General features: G+C 51.6%; 1 protein-coding gene across 1 annotated transcript; it reads left to right on the plus strand.

The window, feature by feature from the left end:
* Positions 1–1,247: 1,247 nt before the first annotated feature.
* TAC4 (tachykinin precursor 4) lies at positions 1,248–8,990 on the plus strand. The gene is made up of 5 exons (XM_025859452.2): positions 1,248–1,426; positions 4,704–4,788; positions 6,160–6,192; positions 7,171–7,242; positions 8,830–8,990. The coding sequence occupies exons 1-5, from the start codon at positions 1,310–1,312 to the stop codon at positions 8,892–8,894; spliced, it is 372 nt and encodes a 123-aa protein (XP_025715237.1). The 5' UTR covers positions 1,248–1,309; the 3' UTR covers positions 8,895–8,990.
* Positions 8,991–16,399: the final 7,409 nt, after the last annotated feature.

The raw sequence follows: 16,399 nt of genomic DNA on the forward strand, positions 1-16,399 counted from the left end.
CATCTCTATGCCGGCACATTCCAAACTGAACATAGCTTCCCTGCCAGCCAGAGGTCTCTCCTGGACTGGGAGATGTTGGATGACAGGCTCGGCGTCTTATTCATCCTCTAGTGGCCCAGTGCTTCACCCGGACCATAATAGTAACAGTAATAACAGTTAACGGTGTGAGATATTTACCACCTCGCTCTGTGCTAAGTGCAGTACACGCATGATCTCATTTCATCCTCCAACAACTTTGGAAATAAGTGGTGTTGTTAATCTCATTTTACAGATGAGGATTCCAAGGTTTTGTGGGGTTAGGCAATGTGCCAAGGTCACACAGCTATTTAGTGGTGGAGCTAGGATTGGAATTCAGGTCTCTGACCACAGGGCCCTTGTTCTACACTGACAGATGGACAGATGGATGGATGGTTGGAAGGATGGATGGATGGATGGATGGATGGATGGGAGACAGGGAGGAACTAAGTGGAGAAGGGCCTTGAATGCCATGCTAGGGAGCCCGAACATTATGCCAAGGGCCATGAGAACACATTGGAAGGCTGTAATCTGGGAAAGACTTGTCAGGTTAGGGCTCTAGAAAGATCACTTTGACAGCAGTGGGAAGTAGTTTCGAGCTGATGACACTTGAGCAGGAGGCCATTTTTCTGGTAAATCCCAATTCTTCCCTCTGAGAAGCTTTATTCCTTTAAGTGCTATGTTATTTCTCTTAGGGCAAGATGTGCATTTCTGTATATACATGGGGACCTTAGATGGAGGGGAACCTCAGGAAGGGGGGGCGCAGTGATGGGGAGACAAGTGGTCAAGCACTGAGTTCTGGAGAAGAGGCCTCTCTTACAGGGGAGCAGAGCACCGGGAAGAGAGGAGCCACACACTCTCCCTTCCCATGTTCAGGATGACAAGGCCCCCTCGGGCTTCCCGCCAGGCCCCCACACAGTGCCCCATTGTGCACCTGCCATCGAGGGAATGCAGCCAAAAGGTGAGGCCTGTGTTGCATCAGAGTGCTAAGCCCGGGGATCAAGTGCTGGGATGGCAGTGGAAGAGGTCTGGTCCCTCCTCTGGTATCATTGGCCTTTCCAGCCAGCCAAAGAGGGAGGGCAGGGAGTCACAGGAAGTGGCCCCAGGGGCCAGATAAGCCGAAGAAGGAAAAGCAGGGTAGCTGGAAGGACAGCGAATAGGTGGAGCTTTCCCCCCACCCCCACCGCCCAAACACACATGAAAGGAGCCAGAGAGAGGCCCCAGGCGTGTTGGAGACAGCATCTTCAGGCTGCGAGGGGCCCCCAGAAGGTTCCAGGACAGAGCAGTACTCGCGATGCTGCCCTGCCTCCCCCTGCTTCTCCTGATGGGGCTGTCTGCCGGCACTGTGACAGCTGATGAGGGACTGGCACTCAGAGCAGAAGCAGAGTCCTGGATAACCTTGACCCTGGAGGTACCGTGGGGTGAGGCATGGGTTGGTCTGCTGTGGAGTGGGTGGGAGAGCCCTTCCACGGCTGCCCGGACAGAAGGTTGTACATTGTTAGCCATGCTGTCTGACTCCCCTCTGCAGGTAGGTTCAAGGCCATGGCCCCTGGCCTGGCAGACATCCAAAGGGGCACGCGTATATGGGAGCAAGGGTGTGTGTGCGTATGTGTGTGTGAGTGTGAGTTTGTGTTTTATTTCACATATACTACGTTCCTGGTACTGTCCTAAGTGCTTCATAAATATTAACCAGTTTAATCCTCATATCAACCTTGTGGGGAAAGTACCATTACTATCACCATTTCACAGATGAGGAAACCGGGGCACAGAAAGGTCAAAGTTAGTCCAAGGTGATGCAGCTTCAAAAGCATGACTGCACATTTGTCCGAGGTCAGATTGGGTGTGTCTATGTGTCAGAGGACGTTTTCCAGAATTTCCTTTCAAGGGGGTTGGCCAGGGGCGCCTGGATGGCTCAGTCGTTAAGCATCTGCCCTTGGCTCAGGTCATGATCCCAGGGTCCTGGGATCGAGCCCCACATCAGGCTCCCTGCTCGGCGGGAAGCCGGCTTCTCCCTCTCCCACTCCCCCTGCTTGTGTTCCCTCTCTCACTATCTCTCTCTCTGTCAAATAAATAAATAAAATCTTAAAAAAGAAAGAAAGAAAGAAAGAAAGAAACTCTTATTTCCTGATAAGTACTTGGTTTGATGACCACTGTCTTCAACTAAACTGACCTGAATGCTGTCACGGGAGAGATCTAAAAATTAGGCACAGAGCATCGGTGCCGCACTCCATCTGATTGGGAAGACAAAGATCCTGACCTTGGGCAGCTCCGAATCAGACAGGGGAGCGAGGCCAACAGACCACATAGGACCAGTGCTGAGTGAAGGCTTTCAGGAGGGCAGATGGGGCACAGCTGAGCCTGGTTCTCCCAGTCCTGGGATAATCCAGTTGGGACCCTGGGACCACTGGAAGAGCCACAGAAGGAACTGCCATTGGTGGCGGGTTTCCTTCCTGCTTTGTCTGAATGTGGAAACGTGTGCAGTGGAGAAGACCACAGGGCTGACCGACCTGGGTTCAAGTCCCAGCTTCTCCACAGACTCTGTGAGACCTTGGGAAGGTCACTGCTGCTCTCTGGCCACCTGTAAAATGGGAGGAGAGGGAAGATGGTCCCCAAGGGTCTTCTCACGCTTTGACATGCTTTGCAGAGTCTGTGCCAAACATCATGGGACCTGGCCCAGGCCCAGGGAAGCCGGGCTGGTGACGGGAAGCTCTCTACACAGCCACGCGAGAAACATCATCATCCACTTTCCCGGGTGCTGCTGGGCTTCCCACCCGTGAGCGCCTCCCCCTGCAGTGGGGTCTCATGCTTATTCTGTTTCCCGAGACATGGGGCTGGGAGTAGAGGAACCATTCACAGAAAAGGAGTGAGGTGATGGAAAGAAGGAACGAGGCAGTGCCAGGATGACCTAATCACCTCCCCAGCCCTGAGGGCTTCCCCACCTGTGGTCATCCCTGGAGCTAGGAATTTGGGTTAAATGCATAAGGAAGGCTTCAGGTGGAGGAGGAGTCTTTCCTGAGTCAAAGGGATCCAGTGTCCAGAAACCCCGCGGACGGTGGGAGAGAGGTAAGCCTTACTTAACTCATAAGTAGTCATTCTCTCCAGCTTGCATTTGAAGGCTGCCTTTTACCCAGGCAAAGTGCTTTTCATGAGTTTTCAGCAATGGGTCCAAATCTCCGAAGAGACTTTTCTGGTTCCTGGCCGGGCTAGGTGACTCCAGCCTAAGACAGTTACCCCAGCGCTTGACATCCTGGGGAGGAGACAGACTGGAAGTGACTGAATCAGTCCAGGGTTTAGAAAACAATCCACTCCTGGTCCTGAAAGTCAGGACCAGATGAGCTGTGAGAGAAGAGGGGTGTCCACTGCACCCCAGCCAGGTCCCTGCTTGTCCCAGGAGCTCCAGTGTCGCCCCTAGGGAAGCAGGGGACCAAAGAGCCAACCCCCGATCCAAGCCCAGCTCCCATCCTCTTGGCAGGTGGCCTGTGTTACTCTAGGGCTCAGCTGCCTGTCTCCAGCCTTTCTGGAAAAGGAGACCCCGTCCTCCCCCCTCTCTCCAGACTGCCAGAGAAAGGGCCCCTCTTCAGCTTTCTGTGTCCCTCACACACTGTGTTCTAGGCTCTGTGCCAGAGCCTAGATGTGCCAGATGTGGAGCCAGAGCCTAGATGTGCCAGATGTGGAGATGGTCTAACGACTGTCACCCTCTCCACTAGCAAGCATCTCTTCCTCTCAGCAGAGCTGAGCAAGCCCTTTGGGGGCTCAGGTTAAGGCCAGAAAATGAGGCGACTTTTTGGCCAACATCACAAAGCCTGATAGAAAAATGAGAAGTACAATCCAGAGCTCTTGGCCCAGACTTTCACCCCATCAGCTCAAGGATGAAAATGTCTTTGCCCAGAGAAGTGGCCTCCACCCCAGGCCACATGCCATGCTCCACATGGGAGGCCCAGGCTGTGCGGTAGGGTAGATCCGGGGCAATGTGGGGAGTTTTGGGGGGGAAGAAGGGACAGCAGTGGCAAGAGTGGGGGCTCCAGGGAAGCACTCCCGCCCTGCCTATGGGGTGCCCACCGTGAGTTCCTCAGCTGCCCGCTCCTGTCCATGTTGGAGACGTTTTCTAAATGGAACAGAACCCATGCTCTGGAGTTAGACTCCTTGGGTTCAAATCCTGCCTCTGCCACTTCCTGTGTGACCTTGGACAAGTCACTCACCCTCCATGAGTCTCAGTTACCTCATCCATAGAGTGGGGATAAATCATAGTCACTTCCTACAGCGGATGCAAAGAGTAAGTGAGATTTTGGCTGCAGTGTTTGAGCCTTTGAGCCAGGTGACCTGGGTTCAAGTTCCGGCTCCATCTCTTACATCCTAGCTGGTGAGCCTGGGCAAACTAATGTCTCTGTGCCTCAGTATCTTCATCTGTAAAATGATGACCGTACCGGTTCTCACTTGGTGTGGCTTCAGTGAGGATTAAATGAGTTAATACACAAAAGTGCTGAGCACAGAGCCAGGAACTCAGTAGGCAGAACATTAGCTATGAATGATTGTGTCTAGGCACTGTGTTGTGTAAAGAATGCACCAGGGCTGCATGCCGGCACAGAGCCAAGTGGCATGATGCTGGTGTCGCTCAGGCTGCCTGCCCTGTCCCATCTCCAGCCTCAGCCTCCCCTGCAGCTCTAACAATGAACTCTCTGCTTCTCCAGGATGGTGGCATTCACTTCCAGCTCCAGGAGGTGAAGAGGGGCAAAGCAAGCCAGTTCTTTGGGCTGATGGGGAAGCAGTTGAGAGGTGAGTGACAAAGGTGGATGCTGTCCAGCAAGGAGTGGTCCTGAGCGGGTTCAGTGACACCAAGCAGAGGCCCAGCTTCAAGCCCAGGCTCCCAGGGACTGGTAGGGGTCACCTGTGCCATAGAGTGTCCATAGGAATGACTGTCAAACCCCAACACTTTGGAGAGTTCATTATGCCAGGCTACAGGCGTTAAACTCGGGGCTGGCTCGGGCATGTGGGGGTGCAGTCACCCCAAGCTTGAGGGCAATGCCTCCCGCCCTGCTGGTGCCCTTGCCATCCATACTAGGGATGACTCCGGAGACAGGTGGTGAAGTTGGGCTTCAGCCTCTAGATGGGAGCCAAGCCACGGGCCAAGCTTTCTAGTTGATTCTGTTTGGCTCAGATAGAATTATTAAAATGAATCCATGTTCCCTGAGGGTAGTCTTAATGCAGGAGTCATGTCCTAGGAGCACAAGGAGCAAGTAGTCTGGACAGAGGGTAGTATTCTCCTTTTCATTGTCAACATTATATCTCTCTATATCTATCTACACATTTAAGTGGTTTCGGTGAGGGTCTGAGGAAACTGGCACTTGTATACCCTGTGAAGGACATGTTAGCATTCTCCATCAAAGTTGAAAGTACGCATACCTTTTACCAATAGTCTCACTTCAGAACATGTACTAAATAGAAATGCTATTGATGCATGAGCCTTGAGATACCTGTATCAGAGTATTTATTGCCAACTTGTTTGTAATAGGAAGAACTGGAAATAACATAAAAACCATCAGTAGGGGGCGCCTGGGTGGCTCAGTCATTAAGCGTCTGCCTTTGGCTCAGGTCATGGTCCCAGGGTCCTGGGATCGAGCCCCACATCGGGCTCCCTGCTCCGCGGGAAGCCTGCTTCTCCCTCCCCCACCCCCCTGCTTGTGTTCCCTCTTTCGCTGTGTCTCTCTCTGTCAAATAAATAAATAAAATCTTAAAAAAACAAAACAAAACAAATCCAACACCCCATGAGGAGCAGGGGATGGGGAGAGAAGAAAGAGATTTATTGAACACCTAGAATGCTCACATATGATGACATCTCACAACAACGTCCCCTTTATCACCAGTGGGAAAACTAAGGTTCAGACAGGTTAAAAACTTTTCCAAGGATGCTCAAGTGGTGCCAGGCACCAGTGACTCCTAAGGCCGTGCCCTTCCCAGTAGTCCACACTGCCTCCTCCCTTGAGCAGCCAAGTGGCCCGGCCATACGAGGACAATGGGAAGGGACTGGAATTCTGCTGACTACCCACCAAAGGCACTGAACCCCAAAGAGCCATGAGCCCTTCCCGTCTCACCAAACCCCAGGGGGAAGCAGTGCAGCCCTCATTCCTTCTTTCTCTTTCCCCCCAGGAATACCTCCTATCCAGCCAGACAGAAGAACAGGTAAAGCCTTGTCCACACCTTCCCGCTCAGCATGCTCCCTGGGGAGGGCTGAGTTGGCCTGGCCGCTAAGAAGTCAGGGGGGTGGGGGAGATGCTCTGGCCGGGGGCACGCCAGGCTGGCCTTAGAGGGGGTGGGGCCAGCATGGTTTGGCCACATGCTAGGTTTCCTGGTTGTCTCCTCAGAGGGGTGGTCTGGGCACATGGGGGGAGTAGTTGCAGGGATAAGGAGGAGACCGGATGAATCTAGTTCTGCTAAAGGTTCAAAATTACTTTGGGTCTAAAGCCTGGGATTGGAAAGAACTAACCAATCCATTCCCCACGCTGCACCTAGAAGGATCTGAAAAGTGCAAATATGAGCAGCCAGTACCCTGCCCAAAATCCTTGGTAAAAAGGGCAAAAAAAAAACAACCACCAGAAAACCAACCAGCCCTTACCCACCACACCCTCAGTACTCTCTCAGGATCAAGTCCAATGCTCTGACACCTCACCACATCCTCTGGGGCTGCTCTCACTGACTTGACTCCAGGCCCCACCTCTCCTTCCCCGACTGCCTGCCCTACCCAGACGGAGCTGGTCTCCGTGGCCTGGGTGCCATGCTGTCCTTGGCACCCTGCCCTGCCCTGCACTGCCGGGTCACATGGCCGCTGTCCCCAGAGCAGAACCCCTCCCACCACGGGCAGCAGCAGGTGGGCCACCTCCTCTGTACCCACAACACGAGCGGTTTCTGTCTATGAGAGGTACCTACTAGGTATCTGTGGAAGGGAGGGTAAAGGGAGGGAGAATGAAGGAGAGAGAGGTGGGAATCAATGAATGAATCAGTAAATGAACAAACCAATCCACGGTTTCTCTTCAACTCCCAGGATGCTTGAGGAATGACTGCACTTACGAGGCCCCAGCTCTGGCTCTGGCCCTGCCCTGCCCTTTTTGGGTCCCAGGACAGCCTTACTCTGCTGCCTTCTTTCTTCTCCATCTCTTCTAGCTCCACCACCAGAGCATCTGCAAGGACAAATGGTGCAGGGCCTCCTGGGCAGGGCGGTACCATCTACAGAAGGTAGGTGAGAGCCTCTGGTGGATTGCAAGGGCATCATGAGAAAGCGACCAGATGCCTTGCTGCCAGTCTCCACGGGGGGGGGGCCAGGCAGACGGACAGACGGAGCAGGCTGCCCACAAGCCACTGGGCAGATGTCCCATAGAAGAGAGCAGCTGAGGCCTAGGGAGGTGGTCCCTTTGATGATCCAGGCTCGAGACAGCCAGAGTCCGGAAGCTGTACCCTCTCCACCCCCAGCACACCCAAGCACACTCTACACCCCGCCTTCTCAGGACCAGCTGAAGCCACAGAGAATCATGTGTGTTTTTTTCAGACCCTGGAACATCCCCCTTATTCCCACAGTGATCAATGATTGTTAGAAAGTCATGCCTTAGTCTTGAGATCCTTCCTTTCCTCAGCAATCGTTAAGTGTGAATCATTCCGGGAGGGGTCGCACCCTAAGCAATTATCAGCTAACACCTTCTGGCAGGGGCCACAACCCCAACGGGCCCAAGGGTACACTCAATACATGAATAAACAGGCATGAAGGTAGATAAGCGACGCAGGCGGGGGAAAGATCAGAGGCTCACACCAGCGGCACGGGAGGGGGTCAGAGATACCGAGCTCCAGTCGGCCTTCGCTAATGCCGGACCTCTTGCCCCGGAGTGCATCCTCTAGCAGGATGCCTTTCTAGCTTCCCTGATCGAACACCTGCTCCTTCCAATATAAGCACTTGGGAATAAAGATGGCAAGTCCTCTCTTTCCCCCCAGGATTCTTTTCTAAGTGTCTGAGCCATTCCATTCTAAGGGCCATGGAAGTCACCTCAGTACCCAAATGGAAATGAATGTCCCTCCACACAGAGTGTGGGCAGGAATCCCATTTTTCAGGGATGGAAAGCAGGTTGCCTGAAGTCACACAGTGAGCCAAGGACAGCCGGGGCTAAAGCTGGGTCTCCTGTTACCTAGTCCACAGCACCTTTCACGTCTCTAGGAGGGGCTTTGGGCTTGCAAATACTGGATTGCCACTTCCCTCCTTTTAGAGAAAATTGCTGAAGGCTGGCTCGTCCATGCTCTGGAGGCGCTTCCGATTGAGAACTGGAAGATATGGCAGATTAACTTGTAATTTGCCCCAAATATCTACAGCCCGAGTTAGGGAAATGGAGGGCCCAGGGAGGAGTGACTGGGAAAGCCCAAGGGTGGAGGAGACAGACAAGTCTCCTGAAACGACTGTCACGTACAGAACTCTTCCCAGGCAGAGGAGGAGGAGCATGGGTCAGAGTAAGCACCCCCACCGCACACTTCCCGGAGGTCGAAACCCCCATCTCCTTCCCTGGATGATACAGCTGACAGCCTTAAGTTTGGGACATTTAAGAGAAACTGGGGTCACCAAAAATTTGGTGTTTCCTCTTGGTGCGGGCACTTTGTCAGGAACTCAGATGGCACTGGGAGAATTGAAGAAGTAGGAGACGTGTTTGTCCTTGAAGACCTAATGACCTTACAGGGGAGTTGAGATGTGCAAAGCCCAGGCCAACTCTCTTCTGTGTGTGTCTCCCGCGCCCAACACTGGTGTGTCCCACCCGGCCTCACTGAACTCATTGCGCTTCCTTCTAGGACTCTCGGTCCCAAGCAATGGTGATGCACAAATGCACTGTTGTTGCAGTTGTGAGCTGAAGTGACCCTGCCCTCCCTCAGTGCTCAGCCCCCATCTCACTGCTAAGCGGGGCTGTCACCCACTTCTATGTCTCCTGTGCCTGGAACACCATAGGGGCTCAATAAACGGAGAAACAGTGAATAACTTCTTCTTTGGTACAGGGCAAAGGGCAGGATCAGTCTGGGTGCTACGCCCTGCCTAGTGGCCTACAGCACAGCAGGCCGGGCGGGGGGCGGGGGCAGTTTTCCAGAATTGCAAAGGGAAATAGTAAACAGCCCTGGTCCCCACCCTTGGATGGGAAAACAGGCTTGGGACACAGGTGAGGAGAACAGCCCCCCCCGAAAGCAGACACCTTCTCCCTACTCAGAATCATCATCTCAACGCCCCAAATCCCTGTGTCTTCTGACCTGGACAATTGGGTCCCAGGTCCTTCATCAATTCTCATGCATAAAGTGGCTCTTCAACTCACTGCTTTGCTTTTGGGACACAGGCAGTTAGTCATGCTCTGAGCACTGGGAAGAGCTCCAGGGACGTGAAGCACTTCCTGTCCTCAGGGAGCCCCCCGTCTGATGAGGAGACCAATGTCGCTGCCCCTGTGGTTAATGGAGCAGGATGCAGAGGACCCCAGGGTGCTTAGAGAGAGCGCGGAGGGCTGCGTAAAGGAATGAGCTGGGAGTGGGGTGGGTTCAGCAGTAGAGGACAATTAGTGAATTCGCTCGGCTACATATAACATTTAGCCTGTGTGTCCCTCTTTCCACAAAGAAGGAAATGGGTTAGACGTTTTTTGGAGGGACATCTGATCCTTCGGGAGTGGGGTGGCCAGCCTGTTTTAGAAGGAGGGGAAGTGGCCCTGGAGGACAGGGCAGGCCCTTCACCTGGGCGCCGGGGAACCTTTTAGCAATAGCAGAGACCACTAAGGAGTGGCCAGGTGTCCGCACAGCCAGCAAGATCCCTCTGTTTGCCCTGTAATGAAATAGCCTCTATATTAAGACAGTTTGTCGTGAGCCCTGAATAAACCTCAGGCCTCCCAGTTCTCCCACCTTACCCAGGGCCAGTGAGCCGCCCAGGGGTGGGGGCGGTGTGCGCCCTCTCCAGACACCACAGCAGAATCCCCCAGTAAACGCACTTATTCCATCCATTCCCAAACCCCTCACTCCCGGGGCACCCCCGGTGCCTTCCCCAACTCACCCCACCCGGTGCTGTGGGCCCAAGAGGCGGTTCACCGTCATAGCCAAACTTGAGGGATCCACGAAGATTGAAGATTTTCTTCTTGTGTTTTAAGTTTGGGACATTTAAGAGAAACTGGGGTCACCAAAAATTTGGTGTTTCCTCTCGGTGTGGGCACTTTGTCAGGAACTCAGATGGCACTGGGAGAATTGAAGAAGTAGGAGACGTGTTTGTCCTTGAAGACCTAATGACCTTACAGGGGAGTTGAGATGTGCAAAGCCCACGCCCTGCTCTCCTTGCTCAAACCCACCACGTTCCCTCAAGCTTCTGGTTTCTGCACATGCCATTCTGGGCAATTCTTACTCCAAGGCCAATGTCTCTGTAACACCTTCCCCAGCCGGGAACTACCCATTCACTCCCTCCTCTGAGGTCCCCAAGCCCCTTGCACGTTCCTCTGTGACAACACTTAACATACGATGTTCTGATTCACAGTTTCTCTCAAGTACACGGACCCATCCCATTTATCTTTATCCCAGTGCCAGCGCTAGTGCTTGGCCCCAAGAGGTCCTTGGAGAGTGTTTGACAAAAGACTCAGACGTCCTGCCCTTGGGGAGTCTCTGTCTCTAGAGAGCCATACTTAATGCAGTACCCGAAATAAATAAGAGCAGCTACTGCTTATGGAACGCGTATCCTGTAGTTCTCACACTCACCGTGTCCCGACGCTGAACCCTTCACCTACTGCCCCAAAGCCACTCCTCCCTGTGGTGGGCATCCCCACTAATGGCGCCTCTGTGTACCCTGCCGCTGGGAATTGCCCTCCGCTCTCTGCTCGCCACATGGAATATATATCCCCTAGTTCTTGGTATCTCCAAAATCCATCTCAAATTCCTTCCCCCTCCATTACCACTGTTAATACAAACCATAGTCTGCCGTTGCCCGGGGGGAGGCAGCCCCAAGAGACTTCCTTGCTTCCCATCTTACTGCCAGACCTGACCCATCCATTCTCCAACAGGAGCATGACCTCTTAAAATGAGAAATCAGGTCATGCCATCCCCTGCTGGCCATGGTTCAGCTTCTTGGGATAAACCTGACAGTCTCGTGAAGGCCTCCAAGGCCCTGTGTTCTCAGGTTCTTCCCCCCTCCAGCCAGGCTTTCTCGCAGGCCCTCACACACAGCAAGGGGCTGCTTACACTGGGCTCTATAGCTAGGCACTCCCCAGTGTCTGAGTGCTGCCCCAATCCCCCCCCTCCTCCTTGGACTAATTCCTCATTGTTCAGGCCCCAGGATAAAGGCCCTTTCTCAGACAGGGCTCCTTCTAGCTCTGCTCACACACCTTGTCCTTTTGCCTTCATGGCACTGATCACAATTAGAAATCCTATGTATTAATAGTGGTCTCCTCCAGAATGCAAGGTCCGCATCTTTTTTGTACAAATGAGTATTGGTGTACAAATCAGGCATCGTGCAAGACAAATTTCCCTTCACAATTACTGTCCTCACTCTGCAGATGAGGATAAGCCATGTGCTTGAAGTTACACAGGAAATGGCAAAGCCAGGATTTGAGCCAAGGTGCCTTCACTCCAAACACCCATCCCCTCCCTACCTTACTTGGTCTACGCCATAATCATACAGGCAAGTCCCGGGCAGAATTAAGACTTCACAAGGAATTCCTTTTTAGCTGGGCCATTTCAATTGGTAAGAAAGAAACCCAAAATATATGCCTCCAGTGTACCAGTCTCTCAGGAGGCTCCTTCCAGAGATCATTTTAGGAAATGTTACTGTGTCTTTAGGAAATGTTACTGTATCTTCCCTCTAGGAAAACCCCCAGAGGGAGGAGGTTTTGAGAAGCTCTGATGTCAAGAAACATACTGATACTTTTTAACTGTCTCCCAAGTTTCTGTGACTACAGTCTCCTTTTTACCCCTACTATTGTGTTCAATGCAATACAGGGGGGGGGGGGGGGTGGCTGTTGAAGTGGTGGATTTCCCAGTAAAAACAGGAAAGGGGATAGAGGCTAATCCAGTTGCACTTTGAGACTAGGTGTCGGGAAATGATGAAAGCTACGTAGGCTGAGTCAGTTTATGGACAGACTTGAAAGCCAGGATCTGTGACCTTAATCCAAACCCCATGGATGAGCAGGGAAGTGACAAGCCAGGTCTTAAGAGCAGGATATTCTTCCCTTTTCCTGATCCACTTCTGTAAGGAGGCAGCTAAGATTCCCAGGCCAGGCAGGGACTTCAGGAGCAATTTGACTGACAGCGAGACAAGCTGAATGGCCAAACAGGGCTTGAAGTGGCTCCCATGCTCCGAGGGTGCCATTGTAGGGAATAGGAATAGCGCCCTCTGGAGTTACACAGGGCGGTGGCCCTCGCCAGGCACATCTGGTTCCCAATCACAAGCAATCCGCTGATGGAACCTCTGAGGTCAAACCAAATTCCAGTTTTCATTTCAGAAGTTCTCTTCCTGCATTTACCCACTGCTGTGTATCGAATCATGCCAAAACAATGAATGGCTTACAGCAGTCTTTTGCACAATTCCTGAGGCTGGCAGGACTCAGCTGCATTTCTTTGGCTTCCCGCGGCGTCAGCAGGGGTCACCACTGAGGCTGCACTCAGCCCGGAGAGGGCTGGCATTTGGGTGCTAGAGGCTGCAGCTTCTTGGTCCTCCCCTGCCGTGGTCTCTCTTACACGGCCCTCACCATTCACAGTAGCTCAAGCTTCTGGTCTGGAAACATTTCTCCTGGTTTCCAACAGTCAAAGTGGAAGCTGCCAGAATATTACTTCTGCCACGTTTGATTAGTCAAAACAAGTGAAAAGTCCAGCCCACACTCAAGAAGGAAAAATCTCTTATTGGAGGAACACATACCCAGAAATGGCAGAAATTGCTGGTGGTCAGCTCTGGAGATGATCTGCCACGCCAGGTTTGTGTGTGTGTGAGACAAGAGTGTAGGTTTCTAACGACTTTGGAATAAATACATGGTGAGCTGTTCCCAGAAACGAGCACCCAGTTAAGAAAGAGTAGCTTCTTGGAAAGAACCGTACTTGTCAAGGATAAAGGTGTTTATAGCTCATGGAGAACATCTGGGAGGAGCCACGGAGCTGATGTTGCACAACAGGCAGGTTTTTTTTTTTTTTTTTTCCCCCCCCTGTGCAAAAATAAACAAACCCCCCAGCCCCCAAGTGGTAGCAGCATGACCCGCATGGACAGGGATTGCACAAGACAGAAGAGACGAATGAGCATCTGGGACATTTGTTACCACCGGGCAGTCCTTTGTTTCCTTCTTGGTGACATGCATTGGCATTTTGTTGGAAGACGCCACAAAGGAAGTGGGCAATTATACTGCCCCCAGCATCAGGAAACAGTCTGGAAGACGAGGTCATAAAAGTCTGTAGCAGAAAGTTCTGGGGCAAAAACTCGTGGGTGTAGTACTAGCATTCCAGGATCCCAGTGAAGAACAAAAGGTAGTTTTTAGAATTCCTAGCACACAGCACATATTTAGCAAAGGAGTTTTCACTTTATTCTAGTAACATGCAGAACGCTGGGCCACATTTCGTATATACCTGCACTTGTGAGGCCATGGAGGAAACAGAGCGCCACAGCGAGCCAGGCTTGCTCCCTTGGTGGTCACTCTGCTTCACTCAGTGCGACCTGTTATTTGAGCCTGCACACTCAAGCCAGTTTAGGGCCTTGGGGTGAGTGATGGCAGGGTTCATACCTGCTCAGGGAGAATTTGTTTCAAACCAAGGTTTCTTTCTTTCCTTCTCTTAAAGATTTTATATATTCACTTGAGAGTGGGGGGGGGGAGGGCCACAAGCAGGGAGCCCCGTGCAGGGCCCGATCATGGGACTCTGGGATCATGACCTGAGCCAAAGGCAGCCACTTAATCAACAGTCACCCAGGTGCCCCAAACCAAGGTTTCTTATTTGAGCCCAGTCTAGTAATGGACTTCAAAGGTCCAATTTCCTGAACTGTAGACAAATGTGTGCATATTTGCATCATGTGCGTTCAAGAAGATCCAATTCCAGGATTCTTCTCAAAAGGTCAGAAGAGATAAAAGGTAGAAAGGATCACTGCTGAGAGTTACACTGCTTGATCCTGGCATGGCTCACACAAACCCTGCTTCTGGAATGCCATTTGGCTTAGCAATTGCTCTTCAGACAAAGGCAGGCAGGTTTAGAATTACACTTGAAGTTACTAATATACCTTTAAGATGCGTTGCGTTCCATTCCATTCTGTATTCCAGAAGGAATGTGTACTGAGAGCAAGCTGTGGTCTTTTCTACTGGCCTTTCACATGTAGCCCCAACATCGACCTGAACCAACTGCCTTCACATCAACTCCATTCGAGGTCATTCTTAAGCCGAGGCAGGCAATCTGCCCAGAACTGCAGGGACGAAACAAAGCTAAGTGTCCTCTTGCTCCGTAAAGGGTAAACCATATTGTTACCAATCACTTGACTCACTACTCCTCCTTGTGAGAAATGGGAACAGACACAGCATCAGAGTCCTCCTGACAGCTTTTAGGAATGGGTTTGGAATGAGAATATCAGGGCTGGGGCTCCATAACCCAGAGGCAAGACCTCTAAGCCCCCAACTTTCCAATGAGAAAGAGGCAGAGAATACCCACCTTACAGAGGTGTGGTGAGGAGGGAAACCAGTCAAGGGACAGTGCTTACTGAACAGCTTATTCCTAAATCAGCAGCAGTGTCAGAATGGGGAACAGTTGCTGCTTCCTGGGTCTCTGGTCCCCAAATGCTACTTATAGAATCAATTAAAATCCCTTCTTTCATCTGAAAGCTTCCACCAATTTCATTATTTTTCTTGTAATGGAAGCCACTAGAAGCATGGGGGCCTGTGGCTGAAGCCCGGCAACCTAACTAAAAAGGAAAGGATGATTAATCATTACAGAACTAAAAAAGTAGAGAAAGCAAATGGTAGAGGGGAGGGTGGAAGTTCTCAAGTTGGACAGACCAAAATGAGTTCTCTGCCCTCATTGCTGTCACCTTAGGCTCCCGGTCTCCTTCTGCCAAACCAGTGTGAATGTCTCCTGCACCGGGGCTGACATGGGGGTCAGAGGAGGCAGGAGGAAGGCACCCAGCAGTGCCAAGCATATAGGAAGCAACCAGCATGTCAGGGCTCCCTTCATCCTCCAGATAGAGTAGGCGCTTCCTCTTAAAGGATTTCGGGAGCTGGATCCAGAACAGTTCTGGACTTGCTCTGCTAAGGAAGGAGCCCAACAGCGGAGTTGCTCTCATGCAGGTAGAGTCAGAGGGGACACTTTTACACAAAGTTGCTAAGGAAGTAAATTCTGTGTTTCCATACCTGTGAGGGATTTAAACCAGAGAAATCTTCTTTTTATTTTTTGGTAAGGAAAGTTGGGTGGCAATCAGGAGTCTTGGGGGCCTGGCGGTGCACAAAACTTCAAGTGCCCTGACCCCTCAGCATCTACTCGCATGGTTCATTATTACCTACCCCTATATTTTCAAAATGTGAGGGAGCAGAATTTCCCTTTGTTACAAATTATCTACAATGGGGAGATTTGGGCATACATCATTCTAACAGTATAAAAAGGGTATTTCTGTAACCTCAAGCTTCTCTCCAACCCAGTCTCCACCCCAGTAAGTGGCACACAGGACTCTAACCTTACAAAGGAGAACCCCGAGTTTATCCACCAGGATAGGTTCTCAACCCTACTATGGTGAGCAAAACCACCCCAGCAAATACAACTTCCAGCATCCAAGGAAGTGCCGGCCCATTTGCAGGCGCTGGATAAATGCTACAGGACAACGCAGCTTTCAGAAATCCTCTCAAGCTGGGAGAATCCATGACTGGGGGGCAGGGGGACAATGTTCTCTATTGGCAAATGAACTTGGAGATGAGGAGGGATAAACCTGTCCCCACCCCATCCCAAGTATCCATTGTACCCCATTTATCCCAACTTCCTGCCGGTGCCCTTGCCCTTGAAATCACAGGAAAATGACCTTAAGAATGAATAACACTGAAGCGCAAGGCTGGCTCAGTTGGAGAAGCATGCAACTCTTGATCTTGGGGTTGAGTTAGGGTCCCACGTTGGGCATACAGCTTTAAAAAAAAAAAGGAGTAATATTGACTTGTCATTACTATGCATACCCATTAGCGGCAACCAAGTGAGGCAGAGAATTCTTCCCACAAATTAGACAAGTTCAGAGTAATCACTCCCTCTATAGATAGCCTGCATCAGAGAAAAAAAAAAATCCCACAGCCACAAACCACATCCCTCAACAGTGCCCTCACTGCTGGGGAAAATAAACGCCAACTGTGCTCACTATTAGCGGCAGGTCGGCTGCACCCTTTGCAGACTTAAAGAAGAGCCCCTGAGTGAAACAGGC

Source organism: Callorhinus ursinus, unplaced genomic scaffold (assembly GCF_003265705.2).
Source record: "Callorhinus ursinus isolate GAN/ISIS: 27379988/994484 unplaced genomic scaffold, GSC_fseal_2.0 scaffold52, whole genome shotgun sequence".
NCBI classification, from domain to species: domain Eukaryota; kingdom Metazoa; phylum Chordata; class Mammalia; order Carnivora; family Otariidae; genus Callorhinus; species Callorhinus ursinus.